This window comes from Sciurus carolinensis, chromosome 9 (assembly GCF_902686445.1).
Source record: "Sciurus carolinensis chromosome 9, mSciCar1.2, whole genome shotgun sequence".
NCBI classification, from domain to species: domain Eukaryota; kingdom Metazoa; phylum Chordata; class Mammalia; order Rodentia; family Sciuridae; genus Sciurus; species Sciurus carolinensis.
This window is the reverse complement of record NC_062221.1, coordinates 40,874,200-40,893,237: the sequence shown is the minus strand read 5'-3', so window position 1 is coordinate 40,893,237 and position 19,038 is coordinate 40,874,200. Positions and strand designations below refer to the sequence as shown.

Here is a 19,038-nt window from a genome sequence, read left to right as displayed (position 1 = left end):
AGGAGTGACCCGCATCACGTTTTCTATTTTCTGTTGATTAGAAAAGACTCAGTAAGTCCAGCCCACCTAAGAGGAGTAAATCACCAGGAAGAGATATTGTTGGGGCCTAATTTAGAGGCTGCCTGCTGTAGTCTGCTATTTTAAATGTAATATTTTGTTGTCGTTGCAGTACTGGGGACTAAACCCAGGGGCTGGTTGGCATAATCTAGGCAAGTGTTCTTTGCACTGAGCTACATTCCCAACCTTTAAATGTAGAATTTTAAAATAGAAAATACATTCCCATGGTTAAAGATTTAAACTGTTCAAGATGATACGTAGGAAGAAGTTTTCCTCATACTCCTATCTGCCAATCCCCTCCTTGAGCAAATTGTTATCATTTTCCTGTGTATCCTTTCAGGGACATTCTGCCAAACACGAAGCTGGAAGACAGGAGCTCCATGGATATGAGCAGAAAGCCACTTTAATCTTCCCCTCTCTCTTGCCAGTTCAAACTTGCTTTGCAAAGATAACTCTTTCCTACTTCTTGGATACAATCTGAGGTGAACACTGTGACTTTTCATCTCCTTGTCAGGGAAAGAGTTCTCCAGTCATTTTCAGTCATAACAGTTTCATTTCAGAAAAAAAGATCTAGTCCTGAGCAATACATAGTCAGACTTGGAACTGTGGGCCTCTCCCCTTCTTTTTCTACCTCCTTTCTCAGTCTGTCTTTATCAGGCTGGGGGATGGGAATTCCAGAACTTTCTTTTTCATTTCAGCTCTTTTGGCTTCTTCAGAGATTTTCTCACAGAAACATTCAACTGTGACTTTCTTCATGTTTGCAAATTCTCTTCTTCATTAGTATTTTCTTCCAAGGACAATTCTCTAGTTCCTTGGAGATATTGTCACTTCAGCCCTGGCAAAACCTCCTGAGACAGCCCCATGAGAAGCTCCCTCCCTCTCAGCCTCCTTCTGGTCCTGGGAAGCTCTCACTCAACCTTGGTGAATCTTAGATTCTTTGGAACACTGGTGCAGACTGCCCTTGCTCTTTGAGGGTTTTTAATTTCTCGAACTACTTTTAGTAATCCTTATGTCCTGGGAACGAGGAATGTTTACCATATCACTACAGGACTTAAAATCCAAAAGAAGAGCTGTATCTGCTGGTTGATCAAATGCTTGTCTTGTATGGGTTGGAAGTGAAAGAGTTCTCTTGTAGAACATATTTCCCACATGTTGAGATACCTTTGAAGACAAAATAATTACAGTAATTAAGTGTGTGAATTCATTCAATAACCCAGCACTAACCACAGATGGCAGGGAGACTGAAGTGATTTCAGACATGGAGCCTGTACAGGGTTTGTAGGATCACAGTGCTAGAATCTGGTGAGCGTTTTCTTTCTCTTGGAATCATACAGTGTTTTCATCCATAAAGCTGTGTGTCAGCATGGCTCTGATTTTCCAGTTCCCCTTCCTGGTTCTGCTGTGGTTCACAGGCACTGGCCGTGACTCTACTCCCAGTGCACACCATCTTGACCTTCCCTAGTGGTTCCATGAGAGGGTCCCCCCCCCAACACCCTCCACCAACAGCCAGCCAGTCCTTCTCCTGGCTGGTTACTGGCAAGACAAATGAAGCTGCTCTGAGGCTTGGTGCCCTGTCACTGACTGGGACCCTACTCTGGGCTTCAGCTGATCTTGCTACAAACCTGACCCTGGATGGAACCCAGGCCACACTGTCTCAGCTCAGATCCCAAACTACCTTTCTTCTGATAATATATCTGAGTTCCAAGTCCCAGTAACTTTTTCTCTTCCATCCATCCTTTTCCTTGTATGGCTAGTTCAGATCCACTTTCTAAGTTTCTGGGCTTGGGGGTTGTGCTGGCTATTATGGGGCTTTCCTTTGATCTCCATTTTGGATGTGGAGACCTTGTTATCTCATCCAGTGATGAACGTTGGCTGTTCATCTTCTAGATCTTCCACATGTTACTTAGAGTCTTCCAATTCTGCCACTTCAATTCCCAATCCCAAGGACTTTATGACCATCCTTCCCCTGATCTTCTGAGGGAACCCTGTCCTCTTATGCTGGCACATGGTGCCTGAGATATAGTAGCTCAGTTGGGCTTCATAGAGGTATATATACTAATATATATATTATAAAGAATGATATATATAAATGATACATATTATATATAATATATAAATTATATATATATATATATATATTAAAATGAATGATATATTGAAGCCAAAGAATATTTGACTTGAGGAAAAAATCATGAAGTCATTATAAGTATGCCAAGAAATATAATATCCTCACTAAAGAAAAGTAAATAATTTAAAAATGAATGCCATATTGTTTCAATGTAAATTTCTTAGTTTTAACAAATGTATCATGTTGATAAGATGTTAAAATTGGGGAAAACTAGGTAAACTATGTACAATCTTTACAACCTCACTATCTCTAAAATCATTCCAAAATAAAATGTTGAAAAAGACTATCAATGGATACATTCAAGTATTTATATGAGAAAAAAAAAAAAGAATTTCCTTACCTTAAAAGTTTTAGACAAATAAAAATGGTTTTCAAAGAACATTCTGAAATTTTAGTTCCTGGCATAAACATTTATGGTGACTAGGTATGGTCCTGTATGAATTCTGAAACAAATTAGTTACTGCTTTTTGGCTTTCCTTTTACTTTTTGAAAGCTCATTCTTTGGAAAGCTAATTATTGACCTATTTCTGGATCTTGCATGTTCTGAGGTTACACCAGCCCACAAAACACACAAATCCTTTCTCTTTTGTTTATATTGTAATGGTAGCAAGGGTAAGGCAATAATAAATAATGAATATAACAAATAGATCACACTTATGGTTGAAGGTGACAGGTGTTATGTGGGGGAAAGGAGAGCAGGAAGGGGCATGTCAGGAGCATGCATAGGGTTCTGGGCAGTGTGACATTAAAATAGGACGATCAGAGCAAGCTTCAGTGCTGAATATGAAAGAGCAAAGAAGGAGGGCGTCAGGGGAACAGCACCCTGGGCAGAGGGAACAGTCACCGGGAAAGCCCTGGCATGGAGTACGCCTCCAGCATTTAAGGAGCAACTGGGGACAGGGAAGCAAGAGCAGCCGTACCGACTACTGATGTGGAAGTGGAGGGTGAGGTCAGCAAGGCAGGGTTGTGGCGGGTGGGGAGGGTGCAACTGATATGGGACCGTAGCTTTGACTCTGAGGGAAGTGGGGAGCACAGTTTTGAACCTAAGAGTGTCATGATCTGTCTTACGTATAAAAAGGACTACGTTTTACTGTTTGGTGAATGGACTCTACAAAGGCAGAATCCGGGAGAACAGCAGAAGGTTCACACAGTAGTCGAGAGACAACGGTGCTTTAGACAAGAATGAAGAAGTGGTGGGTGACTGGAACCAGCTTGTTTCAGCTCACCAGAGCCACTTACTAAATTTGTAGGAAGTTTGTGAGTCAGTTGTTAAACAAGCCATTATTAAAACTTAAAATCAAGCTGGGTGTGTTGGTGCCTGCCTATAAACCCAGCAACTCAGGAGGCTGAGACAAGAGGGTTGAAAGTTTGAGGTCAGCCTGGGCAACTTAGTGAGACCCTACCTCAAAATAAAAAATAAAAAGGGTTTGGGGATGTGGCTCAGTGTAGAGAGTACCTTGGTTTCATCCCCAGTATCACAAAAAACAGAATACAAAACCTTAAAATTTAAAAAATTACATTGGAAATGAAAGTCATAAATATTTAAATTATGCCTTCTTGTTTTTCCTAATTAAATTTATATTATTTATCATTGCATGCTTAAGATTATTTATACCTATTATATCTGAGATACAATATGTCTATTGTATTTGATGAAAATACTCTAAAATGTGGTGCTGCTTTCCATTTCTGTATGCAGTGTCATGATGATGTTGTTGACCAGTGATTTGTCACAGAGATCGGCAAATGCTACAAATCAGGGTTCATTTGTTTTAAGAAGTTCTAGTTGTTAAACATTTACCACACACCACTTCTTATTGCCGTCTCAGTTATACTGAGGAGTCTGTACCACCTAGTGTTTTCAGGTTCTTTCACTTCTAACATGTCCCCACCACCGAGAGGAAAGCTCAATAGAGAGGTTAAATATTCTTTATGTTACATCTAAGCATCACACCATTCATATATATTTAGGTATATGAAATCACCATACCTGTGATTGAATTTTTAGTGCTGGCCCTAGCTTCAATCCCATGGCACCTCGAAGATGCTCTTCTGTGAGTAATGGCAAAGTTTCTCCATCAATTGCATGATCTTTAAATACCTTGTTAAACACAAAAGGTGTCAGCTTTGTCCAAATGTCTTAAAAAATATTCTTGCTTTGTATACAGATATTTTAGTTTTGGTAGAAATATTAAGATTATTTGAGGAAAACACAAATTTTATAAAACTAGCTTTCTCTCTTCCTCTCTCTCTCTCTCTCTCTCTCTCTCTCTCTCTCTCTCTCTCCCCCCACCCCCTTCCTCTCCCTGTCTCTCTTTCTTTTGGTGCTGGGTATTGGACCCAAGGCACTTGCTGGGCAAGTGCTATACCACAGTTCTACACTCCCAGTCCCAAACTTATTTCTACTTGTTCTCTTTCCTGTGTCCCAGTGGTACACTGTGCTCTTTAGTAACCCCTGGACTAGACTGTAATTCTCTGTTTATAGACTCATTTCCGACCTAAAGCACTTATTATTTGAGGACAAGGTTGATGTTCTATTTATCAAAGTACCCATAAGGCAGTGTGGTTTATGGGAGAAGATGTGCAATGAACACTGCAGGATGAATCAACAAATGGGCAGGTACCCTGAGTAAAAGATGGGGTAGAGCTCACAGGCAAACATCGCCTCCTGGTTTGCAGATGCAAAAGCAGTCACCCCTGGACCTTTCCAGCAGGGCCTGTTCATCCTAACTCTGCAGTGGATGTTTCCGTGCCTTCCTTTCTTCTAGAAGCTAGGAAAGCTACTAGTGAACCAAGTTTCCAGGCAAATAAAGACATGGGCCTGGACCAATTGGTGAGACCATAATTTCATGATTTCCAGCTTCAGGCTGCCTGGCAATCCTTGTGATTACTCATGAGCTTTCCCTCCTTCTTTTTGAGGGCTTCTCCATCCTCCTTAAACTTTAGACCCCAAAGAGTCCTCCTTTGTTTTCAGCAGATCATATAGCTTCCTAATTTAAAAAGGAAAGAAAAAGAAAGAAGGCCAGGCATGGTGGCTCCGGAGACTGAGGCAGGAAAATCAGAAGGCTGAGGCAATAGGTTTGCAAGTTCAAAGTCAGCCTAACAACAGGCCCTAAGTAAGTAAGTAAGACCCTGTCTCTAAACATAATATATAAAGGGCTGGGGATGTGGCTCAGTGGTTAAGTACCCCTGGGTTCAATCCTCAGCACAAAAAAAAAAAAAAGAAAGAAAAAGAGGGCAGGGGATATAGCTCAGCAGTAGGGTGGGATGCTTGCCTAATACATGTGAGGCACTGGGTTCGATCCTCAGCACCACAGAAAAATAAATAAAGGTATTGTGCCCATCTACAATTAAAAATACTTTAAAAAAAGAGAGAAAGAAAAACCAATAAATAAATAAATAAATATTTCCACGACATCTGAATAATGAACTTAACAACTGATATTTCTCCCACTCTCCTGGTTAATGGAAGACAGGTTTGTTTTACTGAGTTTTTGATTGGTGTGACCAAAATGCCTGGCAAGAACAACCTAGAGGAGGAAAAGTTTATCTCATCTTCTGGTTTTAGAGGTTCAGGCTATGGTTGGCTGACTCCATAGCACTGGGCCCAGGTGTGGCAGAGGAAAATGCACAGGACATGGCAACCAGGAAACAGCTCCGCCCACCAGGGAAAACATACAAACTTTGAAGGCACACCCTCCAGTAACCCACGTCCTCTAACCACATCCTACCTGCCTGCAGTTACCACCCATTTAATCCATTCACGTGAATTAATCCACAGATTAGGTTACAGCTCTCACAATCTAATTTCACTTCTGAACATTCTTGCTTTGTCTCACACTCAGGCTTTTACGGAGCACTGAATATCCTGACTACTACAGAGAGTCTCTCCACATTTGCTGTGGGTCTTCACCTCTTTCACTTTGGACCCTCACTCAATAGAAAATTTCCTCTTTTGTCTTCAACCTTTCCTCTTCTGCTGACTCTTCCCACTGGCATTTAAGCAAGTCTCCACCATTGTTCAATGAACAATAATGACAACATACACACTCCATTTCTAGATCCTGCTACACATCTCTCCTTCCCTGTATGGCTGCATTTCTCAAAAGGGGTTGGGTGCTCCTCTCTGCATTCCTGTTCTCACTTCCTGGTCATTCTTCAGTCTTACATGTTCTGAGTTCTGTCCCTTCCATTCCATTAAACCTGCTCTCCTCAGGTTCCCTGGTGCCTCCGTTGTACCAAACACGTGGATATTTTCTAGTTCTTATTTCTTTTATTTGTTAAATTCCTGGATGCTCTTGACATTGATGACTGCTCCTCTGTGAACATGACCATCTCTATATGCTGAAGGCTCCCTCATGTCTGTATTTAATTTAGAAGTGCAATCCTGCCAATTCGGCTTCTTAGATAGTGTTTTTATCTGCTCACCCACATTGCTCCTACCCTGGCTTAACTTCCTTATAGCTCACGTGAGGCTTCTTGCTCTGTGGTCTTGTTCCCTTTGATCTATTTTCACAAAAGCAACCTGAGTAACATTTCTGACATATAAAGGGAATCATGCCTCTTCTGCTTAAAACCTCCACTGCCTCTAGGATAAACTCATAATCCTTCCCTGGGTCTTCAAAGCTCTTTGTGACCTGGCCCCTTCTCTCTCTTTAGGATCCTGTCTTGCTATTCTCATTTCTCCCACCTTGGCCCTGGCGTTCCATGTTACTGGGAACTATTCTCAAAATCCATGTATGTGAAGTTCTCTCTGGCTCTGGCCCTCACAGGAAAGCTCCCTCTTTCCCTCCATCCTGCCTCTCCTCCTTCCTGGCCTTCATGTCTCACTTTAGAGGCTGCTTCCTTTAGGGGGCCATGATTTCCTCCCATGTGTTCCTACACACCTCATATCCCCTCTTAGAGCAAGAACACTTCTATTGATGTGGGACCCCAGATGGTATCCCTCATCTGGACTTTCTTCAGAAGAGGAACCACGTGTGCATGTTTCTTGTGTGAGCCCATGCCTTGGAGGGCATGCCTTGGGACCAGTTGGAAAATAGAAGCTTCTTGGAAAGCTCTTAGACCAGGATCTTGAGTTTCAAGAGTTGAGTCATTTACAAATTGTATTAAGTAATTAGTTGTTTTCCTATTTCAATTAAGCAAATCACAAAATGGCTAATATGAACTAATTTAATTTGAACCACAGTAAAAATGTGGGCAGCTTGGGTTAGTCTGCTTAGCCTTATTTTGGAGGAATTCTACTTTTCTTAGAAATAGTTTTTTAAAATATCAAAAGCAATATGCCTCTTTTTCCACCTTAGAGAATTTCTAAGAGTCCAGGGATCCTTGGTTGGAAACCATTTAGCACAATAATCATAATATAAGGGTGGTTATAATAGAAAGGGACAGGTTTTGTAGTCACATGCATATTTTCCAAATATTTTCCCTTTTAGTCAACTTGATGCTCAGTTTTACTCGGTTGCAAAATAAGGATAGTGTCTTTTCTGGGGGGGAAGAATTATGATATAAATTGCATTTAAAAGAGGATGTAAGTTACATGTCTATTACAGTGCCTATCACGCTAGGCATTATTATCATTATTAGTTTTTTGTAAACAAGAGAATCAATGTAGAAAAGGTTGAGTTATTCAACACATACAGTAAGAAAAACTTGCTAAATAACATATTGTTCATGATTCTGACCCAGGATTTTCCCTGCTGTGTTTCACCGCCATGCAGAAGATGGAGTGCTGATGAAAATGGTTGATTATATTGATGATAGAAATCTCATCTCATTTTTATTACTTTGTAGTGATTCAAGTGAGTGGTGAAGGGGGTGTTTGTGAGCATCCAAAAAAGAAAATACATGAATAAACTTTAAAAGGGAGAGAGGTAGGCAGCCAGGGACTGGTGGGTGAGGACCTAACCCTCTGCCATGGTAGGTGCAGGAGGCCCACCATGTGACACACTTCTGTCACTCAGATGTGCCCCCTTTGTCTTTACCAGAGCATTTTGGGCACGTATATGATGTAAATGTGCTCCAGTTTTTAGTTTCAGTTAGTTTTAGAGATAAAAATATTTTATCTTCTGAATTCTTTGAATTAGACATTTATTTAGAATAACAAAATGGGTTATAGGTTGTCCTGTTGTCCTATGGGTCCCTAAATAGCTGAGCCACCAACCCTCCAGAGACATCTCTTTAAACGAGCTTATTTGCACAGAGGTTTGGGTTTTAGCTGTAATCTTTTTTTTTTTTTTTTTTTTTTCTTAATTTCTTCCTTTATTAGCAGGAAGTGGGTAGTTGGATATTGCTAAATGGGCACCTAAGGCAGAGGTGAGGAGAGGAAGACAGAGGGGAGGACAGTGGGTACAGCTTTGACTAACCTACAGGCAAACTCCAACTCATACAAAGAGGTGGGCTGGAGTGAAAGTGGACAGGACATTGTTGACAAGGGACCTGTGTACAAGCAGTGCTGCTTCTGGGCTGTCGCACCCAGAATGCACTGGGCTACATCAGGGAGGTTCCCCATTTCTGTGCACAGGAATCTCCCTGAGCACAGCAAGGACACCTCACCACAGCACAACTCAGTCTTTCGGTTGATGTCACCTGCAGTAGCTTGGAGGGGAAGACTTTAAAATGTGTTTTCACCCCTAAGACATTTGAGAAGCATCTAAAAATAATTGATATCATTTCTTTGAAGGCACTGATCTATTTCTGAAAGAGCAAGTCAGCAATGTTTGGGGTACTCAAGTTTAGGTGACTTCTGTGTATCACCCACAAAGGGATTTTTGGGATTATGATTGCAAGTAGTTTATTATAAACTGCACTTTAATAACTGGATCACTGACTTATTAAGAATAATCAAAGTTCCAACAAATTTAATTCACCAAAGTCAGCAATCACATGCTTATTAGGTACAAAGGATTGTTTGTTTCTAGCTGTTATCAGAATTTAATAACTTCATTATGTCTGTGTTTGATGTGGCACTTGATAAATGGTAGATATGAGTTTTAAAAGCGGTTTACCCAGGACTAGTGACTAGTAGTAAAATAAGTTTATACCCATTGATCAGGAGGACATAGGGAAAACAACTTTAACAGGTTATGCAAATGATGAAATTAGCATCTATCAAGTACTCAGAAGGTACCAGGCACTTTTTAAAGCTCACAGAAATCCTTTGAAAATGTATTATTACTATTATCCTCATTTTGTAGGTGAAGGCACAGAGAAAAGAGGAAACTTATTTTAAGTCACATATTCAGAAAATGGAAAAGACAGGATTTAAATTTGTTACTTTCTGGCTTTAGAAGTCATATTCTTAGTTACAATGGCTTTTCCATAAGTCCCATGAATAGAATAAAAAAAGGAAAAGAAAACAATAAAAGAATTAATAGCATTATACTGTAGAAAAACATTTCATAAAAGTGAGATCTGAAAAAAATAATTATCTCTGGCATCCAATGATTATGATAAACCTTAATGTCCTTTTCTTGTCTTCTTTTTAAAATATGTAAACCAAAGAATGATATCAGATTTAGTAGATGCTTGGTTGCTTTTAATTGTTATTAAATCATTCAAAAATAAACTATATGCATAAAAATGTAGCAGTATATAAATTTCAAAAACTGTAACCCATGATTTTTGTCACCAATTTTCCCACACAAATGAGGCTAATTTTATTTCTATTCATCTTGACAGTTCATTATAATTTCAAGAAGAGTATTTAGGGGGCTGGGGAGATAGCTCAGTCGGTAGAGTGCTTGCCTTGCAAGCACAAGGCCCTGGGTTCGATCCCCAGCACCCAAAAAAAAAGCATAATATTTATCTGCCAGATTGAATTATGTGTGTTCATTTTTACATATCATCCCAGCATAAATGTAGAATTTAAAAATAGTTAAGGAGTTGGGTATGTCATTCAGAGGTAGAGTTCTTGCCTAACATGTAGGAGACCCTGGGTTACATTTTCACAAAAACAATCAATCAATCAATCCTGTTAAATTTCTATTTTTCAGATCTATTGGTTCTTGTCCTTTTTAGAATGAAGTTTATCTTTCTGGTATTTAGGATGAGTAGCCTAAAACTTTTGATACAGAGCATGTACTCCAAAAATGCTTGCTATATGCATGAGCAGGGAATGTATCAGGAATCTCTCATTCTTTTTGAATGCTTAGCCTCTGAACCTCCTTCTAATTTGGGGGAGAATTTCCATTTCTCAGGAGTCTTGCTGGGACAGAAGCTAAAGCCTCTCTCGTTGCTGGGTGTGTGACCCATATCCACCCATCAGAGACACCTGTCCTAGAGAAGCCAATGATATAAAAAGGGGGCAAGAGGCAAGTTTGACCAAATTCATTATTCAGGAAATAAATTTCAAATTGTTGCCATTTTATGAAAATACTTAAATATCGAGTCACCTGGGCACAATCTGAACAACCTGGAAGGCTTCTAATGAAGTTGTGCACATCATCCACAGTCCATTTCTGAATATCTTCATCCAAAGAAGGATTTTCCCCAACTGTAACCAGGGCATGTGTTCCTTTAAGATGGAAAGGCAATTATTTTGTGGCATCAAATTTTCAGGAAAAGGGAGAAGCTTGGAGCACAGGTTTCTGTACAGTTATATGAATTTCTCTCAGACTGACAGAACATGCTCCCTTTATATGTGCCAGTTTGTAACCTTTTAAAAAGATAGTCAGTCGCTGGGAAATGCTTTGCCTCTGCCTTTCTTTTCCTTTCCTGAAAGGATGTTGGGTGACAACGGTATTGTAAGCAAACAAAGATTTATTACATCTACTCCCAGATTCCAACTGAAAGGCCTGGTGGATTTCATTCTCCAGATCAATGCCACCATGTTCTGTGATATTCTGTGATTATCACGCTCTCTGTTAGGAATTTAGCTACATCTCCATCAAAATGGCAAACTAACACTTTGTAGAGAAGTAGTTAGTTAGTATGGTGGCTAGATTTCATACACCCCTGAATCTCTGTGTTTTAAAATATTTTTTTTCTAAGAAGTTCTAGAAACTAGTCACTGCATGGTTTTGGCAGTGGTGTTTATATGTAATACCTTCAGAGTAGAAGGTATCACACAGTAATGGACACCGAGAGGTTAAGTTTCTCTAACTGCCTATTTTTTTCTATGCTTATATATAGAAGAGATAGAATTCATACTCTAAAGCAAAAAGCCCGTCTACTTTGTGTTGAAGGAATTAACAGTAAATTAAATTAACTTTTTAATTTAAAATTCTGGTAGGTTTCCTCATACTTCCTTAGCCTTTGTTGAAAGTTTTCTGTTTTTTAATATATAAATAAAGACTAGCATCATTGATAGGGTTTAGTAGAACCGATATAATAAAGTGACTTCAAAAAGAGGTCATTCTAGATTGGAGGGAAAGGGGGAGAGAAAAGAGAGACTCATGAACTGAAATTGAATTTCATGCATGTATGAATTTGTTGGGATGAACCCAACAAATTATATTATATTATATATAACTATAAAACTCTAAAATGTAAAATAAATCATACACACACACACACACACACACACACACACACACAAAGAAAAGTTATTCTAAGCAGGGTGTGGTGCAGGTCCATAATCCCAGACTCAGGAGACTGAGGTAAGTGGATCGCAATTTCAAGGCCAGCCTCAGCAACTTAGTGAGACTCTCTCAAAAAATAAAAATAAAAATAAAAAGGACTGGGGATGTGGCTTAATGGTAAAGAGTTCCTGAGTTTCATTCCCAGTACCCACCTCAAAAAAAAAAAAAAAAAAAAAAAAAAAAGATTGTTCTAAACAGGATTAAGAAAAAGAAGGATAAAGAGAGGCATGATTGTTGCAGTTCCCTGTGTATAAAGGTCGGGACTTGACAATCTGCAGTTAGTGAGGATCTGCACTTGACCCCTGGACACTCACCTAGCCGAGACAGTGGAGCAACTGGAGGGCAAACCCTGTTGGTTTCACCACAGGCTTCAAGACCTCTCTCTGAAGCCTTCTCCTTCTCACCATCCCAGGTCTTCTCTTCTAGGGGAGCAGTGTGAACTCTGAGGGCTCTTCCGTAAGTGGGCTGGAGTGCTCCACAGGGGTTGGTGACAGCTGTAGTTGGCTTGTCATTGGCTTCGCTTGACTTCTGATTGTGGCATATTTTAATTTCTGGGTCTGTTGTGTGCTCATCTTCTTCGTGTGGAAATGCATGCATCTGGCTTAGGAATTTTTCTTCTGCTTGACTTTTGGAACTCTCAGTATCACTGTCTAGAGGTTTCTGATTCCCTGAATCTCTCCTGAGTCGATGATATTTCTGCCCCCAGTTTTCTATAAAGTGTGGTCCAGTTGCCACCAGAATGGGGTTTCCCCGAAGGTTTCTGAGGGTGCTTCTGTGGAAATGCAGGTCACTGGCAGGGAACATGCTCCTGCCTTGGCAAATGGCTGGGCAAGCTGGGACACTGGAACCATAGAGGAATGGCATCTCTAAGCCACCTAGTCCCTTTGGGTTAACTTTTTCCATTTTCCTGTGCTGGTAAATAGAATACATTTCCATTTCTGCCCTAAAAACAAAACAATATATTTTATACAACCCAAGAAAACCATTGGAAATATAATTTTGATGGCCTCTTGCCTTCCCTTAGGTAGCACCTCTGTTTCTTCAGCACAATCTTAGAGGGACACAGTGAGTTAACACAAGTCTCAGTGGTTATTAATTAAGGCAAGTGACTGGGGTGAGTGGGAAAGGAAGACTTGCTAGTAGTTTTGCTTACTTCACTTTCTTATTGGTGGTCACCTGGACTCCTCAGGGTTCACTGATGAGAAAATTGATTCTATGCCTTCTCTCACCCTGGGGCCATACCTTAGATATAGTGCTCTGTTTTTCTTTCTGCAGGTTGCTGCAGTTGAAAGTCACTATTGGGCTGATGTCAGGTTTTCTGGGCTCTGACAATGTCCCAAGTGGAATTGGCAAACTTGGCTCCGACCTTGGGGCAAAACTAATGTCATTTAAGCCAGAAATGCCAATATGAATTTCAGAGGCATCACAGCTATGCATTAATTATGGGACATTGACAGACTATCATAAGATATAGTACTGTTATCTTCTCTATGTGGTTTTTAATCTTGCATTTATTGTTAACAAACCTGTATACGTGTTTGTATATTTTCTTTTGGTAATTTTTTTTGTAAGTCATCAGAGTGTGTGTGCGTGTGTGTGAGTGAGTGTGTGTCCATTTGTCATATATGTTCATTTATAAATAGACAAGTGAATGAACAGAAAATAAATACAACAACATTGTTAAGTTACCTGGCAGTGTGAGGCTTTCGGATCATTTCATTCCTTCTGCTCATTGCCCTTATGGATTCAGGTGGTAAAAGGCCCCAACCTTAAAAAAGAAAGCCATCATTCCATCCCACAAACAAATGAAAAGCACACCTTTGAAAATAATGAAGTATAATGATTTAAAACAATGTTTGCAAAAAATAACCCACCAGTTGAACACAATGTTGGAAATAGTATTGGATCACTGATGTTCCGTATCTTAGATCATCTTTGGTGACAGCATGATAAACTCAAAATAATTTTTAGTTCTTTTCTTTAACCAGTATTCTCATTATAGGTGACATTTTCCTGCCATATTGCAAATGAAAGAGGGTGAGCTGTGAATCTTTGATCTATCTTTTCTTGTCTTATTTAACCGTATCTATTTAGGGGTAAAATGTAATATTTTGATATATGTATACATTGTAGAAGTGAATTAACATATGATCACTTCATTTGTTTTTTTAAATTATTATTTTTGGTGGGTAGAATATTTGAAATCTCTTCTCTTAGCAATTTTCAAGTACATAGTACATTATTATTAACTATAGCTACCATGATGAAAAATAAATCTCAAACTTTCTCTTGTCTAATTGAAAGTTTGAACAATTTAACCAAAATCTCCCCATTTACCTCACCTAGATTTCTTGATTTGAAAGAAAAATTGATAGTTTTCTTTCATACAAGAATTAGTTGACCTTTTCTAAAAGAATGTTTCCTGATGTACCAAAACCCCAGGAAATAAATGCAATGAAGAGTTAAGTAGATAAATAAGGTTATATAATGTTCTCTATGTATATGTAGACTTTTCAGTATATCTGAGGTAAAACAAGTTTTCCAGATGGATTTTGATGGAGTTGAGCAGTAAATACATCCTGTATTCACATCAGTCTTCCAAAATACCTCAACAGCAGCATTACCAGGTTTCAGGCTCCATTCTTGCCTGGTAACTTGGTTGATTTTTCCTTTCTCTGGACTCCTAATGCACTTAGGAGTCTATCCTGGTGCTTTTCAAGCCATCCATGGTAAAGAACCAGTTTTTAAAATCATTTTAATACGTTTTTCACCCATCATGGACCAATACTTTATTAAAAATGCAAAAGAAGATTTTCTAAGAGATTGGAATGAAAACAATACAAACACCATCAAAAAAGAAAAAAAAAGAAAAGAAAAAGAAAGATCACTGATGACATCCATGCTAATCTAAGAAGTCCTCATCTCACTTGGGTTAAGAGTGGTGTATTTGACACAGAGCTCACTCTCCCTTTACAGCACTTTCTTCCCTTGGCCATATATTCTCCTGGGTTTCCTCCTACCTTGCTGGTTGCCCCTTCTGTTTCTCCCATGTTCATTCCTCCTCATCTTTGGACTCTGTTGGTGTGTCTTAGGGATCATCCTTTGAACTCCTCCATCCATAGATGGTCTTATCTGATCTTATATTTTCTGATGAGTTCCAAGGGGATGGCTCCTGATTTTCTCCACAAGTCCTCCCTGCCTTCAGCTGCCTTCCTGAAGCTCCAATTGGTGGCTCTTAGGCATCTCAAATGTGATCTGAGCAAGCTAAGCCTCTGGTATCTCTCCCTCTCCAAGAACTCTTCCTTTATCTTCCTCAATTTCAGCTCAATGAATGGTAACTTTATCTTTTGGATTATTCCCAGACCAAAATATTTGATGTTATTTGTAAAACCTCTCTTTCACCTCCTACATCCAAACTGAGAAAAAATCCTGTTTTTAAAAATGATTTTTTCAAATCAATGACACCACCCAAATAATCACAGAATCTAATTATCTTGCTCTTTCTGTTCCTTCCACCCAAGGCCTCACCACCAGAATCCTTTAACTATTCTAACAGCTGCTTAATTCCTATCAGTTTATCCCCTGAACTTTGCAAGTGTTCCCATCTCAGCAACCAGAATGTTTCTGGTAGCCTTTAAGTCAGACCATGTCACATTTTTACTCAAACTCCTAGAAGACTTCCCCTTTTACTCAGAATAAAAGCCACATTTTGACTATGACCTGAAAGGTCACAAGGCTTTTTGTTTTCAGTACCTGGGAATCAAAACCGGACCTGCCATATGCAAGGCAAGTGCCCTGACACTGAGCTACACCCCAACCAGGCCATCGTTAGGGGCTCAGGTCCACTGATTCTCATGCGTGAGATAAAAAAGACATGACTATTGCAATTCTTCATTGATATATGAATAAAGGGATGCTTACAGGAGGCTAGCAACTTCAACTTAGTCACACTGTAGTGGCATCATGCTTTGAACCTAGGTAACAACTGCAGAAACTACCACATAGCAGTCTTCAAAATTCACCACACAGTTCTGTCACCAAAATTCAGCCGCAAAGTGATGGCAAGCTTAATGCAGCCATTCTGGTCACAATGACTCCACAAATGAGAGCCAAACATCAATTGCTCATACCTGAGTAGATGTGATTAGACATCATATTTGGCATATTGGCATTGGGTAGAATAGAGGATCCAAATTGGGAAGGAATGCAGAACTGCCTTGGGTCAGTTGGACCTACGGTGGGAGGCAACACATCTCTAGGGGGAAAAAAAGATATAAAATAGGGAAAATGAGAATGAAGTTGGACAAATTTCCATTGCTTAGGCAGGGAGATTTTTTTAAAAAATTGCTACTTGGGATTCTATCATCTCTTTCCAAACTGAAGTACAAAAGTTGTGTGATTTTTATTGGTTTGTGTACAAATACAGTAAGGATTAAGAGGAAGGACTTGAGCCAGGTCAAGGAAATTCATTTCTCTAGTTCTGGAAGATTGACCCAGGTGACAACAAAACAGGAAGGGAACGTTTTAAGGGACATCTAGAAAAAAATGATTTTATCAAATCAATGACACTTAATGATTTTTCATGACCAGCATTCTGTTCTTACCACAAATTCTGTTCTTATTTAATGGACATACTTTGGTTGGGATTGCCATCTGGGATCAATGTTTGAATATCTATGTGAACAATTTATTTTTTTCCCCAAACTTCAGTTGTATGTAGGAGTCCAACTTTATTGTTCACATTTCCTAAACAAGAATAATGTGTCTTATTTTCTTCTCAGAATGTCAAAGACATTCCAGAAATGGGAAGATAGAATACTGACAGAGTGTATGACCAAAATACTTATAATTTTGCTTTTGTTGAAGAGAAAGAATTGTCTATCACAAGTACTCAATTTTAATCATTTCCCCCTAAATTCACATTTTTAAGTGTTGACTTCCAGTATGACTACATTTGGAGATAAGGCCACTCAGGAGGCAACTGAGGTTAAATGAGAGCATAGGTGTGGGGCCCTAATCTGATAGGACCAGTGTCCTTTTAAAAAGAGGAAGAGACTCCAGAGTGCTCTCTGTATTTACACAGAGAACAAAGGCCATTTGAGGACTCAGTAAGGAGATGGGTGTCTGGCAAACCAGGAAGAGTGGCCTCACTGGAAACCCACTGGGCAGCACCTATATCTTGGACTTCAGGCCTTCAAAACTAGAGAAATGAATTTCTGTTATTTAGGCATCCGGTAGTGTAATTTATTATGGCAGTCCTGGAAGATTAACACACCAATGTTTGCACCTGCACAAGGCCTGTAAGTGTTGGCTAGTTATTTGTTGAGCAAGTAGGTCAAGCAGGCCTTGAAGATGAAGTAGTGGCAGAGGAGACCAGCAACTTGACTTGAATTACTGCAGCACATCTCACTGAGACAACATTAGACAATAGAATGACACTGGAGTTAACATCAGTCTAAAAGTTAATGTTGAACTGTGCTCTGCTCTCCTTTTACTGGACTATTATATTGGAAAGAAATACCTGTCCACAATTGGAGGTCCAAATGGTGAGGGAACCAGTGGAATCCTTTGCTGTCCTGATGCTGTCAGTAAGGGGTTCATGGCCATCACTGAATTTGAAATCAGTAGCTCTTGCCTCTGATGGAGTTCTAAAAAGAACCAAATAAGCATGTTAACAAAGATCTCTGCTTTTTGTGAAATATTTGAATTCCTCTTGAACACAATGAAAATTGTTTGTATTTTCACGATGCTTGGGAAGACTGGCAACACCAAGCTTTCAGTTATACAAAACCCCTCTACAGGAAGCCCTGGGAGACAACGGTAGAACTGTTTTGTAAATATGCCCTTGGAATTTATTGCAGTCGAGGTAATGGCATGCCATACGAGAACCAATAATAAAATTAACCAGTCTTGCAAGATTCCAGGAATACCAACTTCCTTTCTTATGACTTGTTTTGATTCATTTGTAGGGGTACAAATAAATACCTGCTCTTTTATGTTCAATCTTTGGAAAAATATTCCTAAATAGTTGACAAGATGGAAACAGAAAATTAGTTGGAAGATTCTTCTTAATAACTAAAAATATATCTAAATAGGGTAGATAAACAGGCTGAATGTGTGAGACTATTTAATTAGAAAAAGTGACCAAATTATATACAATCTTATATAAACACAAATATTCTGAAAATTTATTATCAGAACCTAGTGATCAGAAAAAGGATAATCGGTAAAAGGATAATATATGCCTTAGTACTGCTTGTTAATTATTATTCTTTTAATAATTTAAAATATTAAACAAGTACTAGTCAAACTAGTCATTTTAGCTCCTATTGATTTGATTTTTAATATAGTTAATTTATTCACATGGTTCCAAATCTAAAAGTAACAGCATTTAAGTGTGTAATCCCTTCTTTAGCTTCTTTTTCAGACCTAAACCTACTGCTGAAATTGAAAATTCATGTCCATGTGTCATCTAACATTGTCTTTGGTCATTATTATTATTATTATTATTATTCTAGGGATTGAATCCAGGTGTGCTTTACCTCTGTGCTCCATCCCCAGACCTTTTCATTTTTGTTTTGAGACAGGGTTTCGATAAGTGGTTGAGGCTGGCCCTGAAGTTGCATTCCTCCTGCCTCAGCCTCCCAAGTCTGGATTGCAGCCATGAGCCACTGCGCATGACTTTTTTTTTTTTTTTTTCCCCATTTCTTATCACTGCATCTTTGGGATATCAGCATGATTTCTTCTCTGATAGTGGCCTCAGAGAGTTTAGGCAGGGTACATTCAAGATTAGAATAAAAATATCTGAGGGCTGGGGTTGTAGCTCAGTGGCAAAGTGCTCACCTAGCACGTGTGAGGTACTGGGTTTGATCCTCAGCCACGCATTAAAAAAATAAATAAAATAAAGGTCTCGTGTCCACCTACAACTAAAAAAATATTAAAAAATAAGAATAAAAATATCTACCAGGCACTTGGAAGCGTGGTGAGAATGCCAACAGAGATGTGGCTGAGTAGGATGTGGGTTTGCATTTGAGATTTGGGCACAGTCCTATCTTCTTCCCCTAGACCATTGCACAACAGAATAGAGTGGGACACACTTGGAGTTTTACTTGGAAAAATTGTTGGTCTTTGTGCCATGAATTGATGGTTTCGGACAGAAATTTAAACTTCTCCTTGAGTGAGATAGACTTTTTTTTTTTTTTTTTTTTTTTTTTGTGGTGCCGGGGATTGAACCCAGGGCCTTGTGCATGCGAAGCAAGCACTACTTTTTGA

At 39.1% G+C, this 19,038-nt stretch overlaps 1 protein-coding gene across 1 annotated transcript; it reads right to left on the bottom strand.

Annotated features, from left to right (window-relative positions):
* Positions 1-1,035: 1,035 nt before the first annotated feature.
* Samd7 (sterile alpha motif domain containing 7) lies at positions 1,036-17,382 on the bottom strand. The gene is made up of 7 exons (XM_047565462.1): positions 17,288-17,382; positions 15,897-16,021; positions 13,456-13,534; positions 12,081-12,709; positions 10,579-10,700; positions 4,176-4,286; positions 1,036-1,218 (listed from the first exon to the last, which is right to left on the bottom strand). Exons 1-7 carry the CDS (start codon positions 17,371-17,373, stop codon positions 1,036-1,038), a joined length of 1,335 nt encoding a protein of 444 aa, XP_047421418.1. The 5' UTR covers positions 17,374-17,382.
* Positions 17,383-19,038: the final 1,656 nt, after the last annotated feature.

What these genes read in the sequence shown, in the direction of transcription:
- Samd7 (XM_047565462.1), bottom strand. Translation starts at nt 17,373, where the DNA reads ATGGCCATGAACCCCTTACTGACAGCATCAGGACAGCAAAGGATTCCA. An exon ending in GGACCTCCAATTGTGGACAG is followed by an intron (nt 16,022 to 17,287) that starts GTATTTCTTTCC and finishes TTTTCCCCCTAG; the next exon opens with AGATGTGTTGCCTCCCACCG. An exon ending in GTTGTTCAGATTGTGCCCAG is followed by an intron (nt 4,287 to 10,578) that starts GTGACTCGATAT and finishes GTGTTTAACAAG; the next exon opens with GTATTTAAAGATCATGCAAT.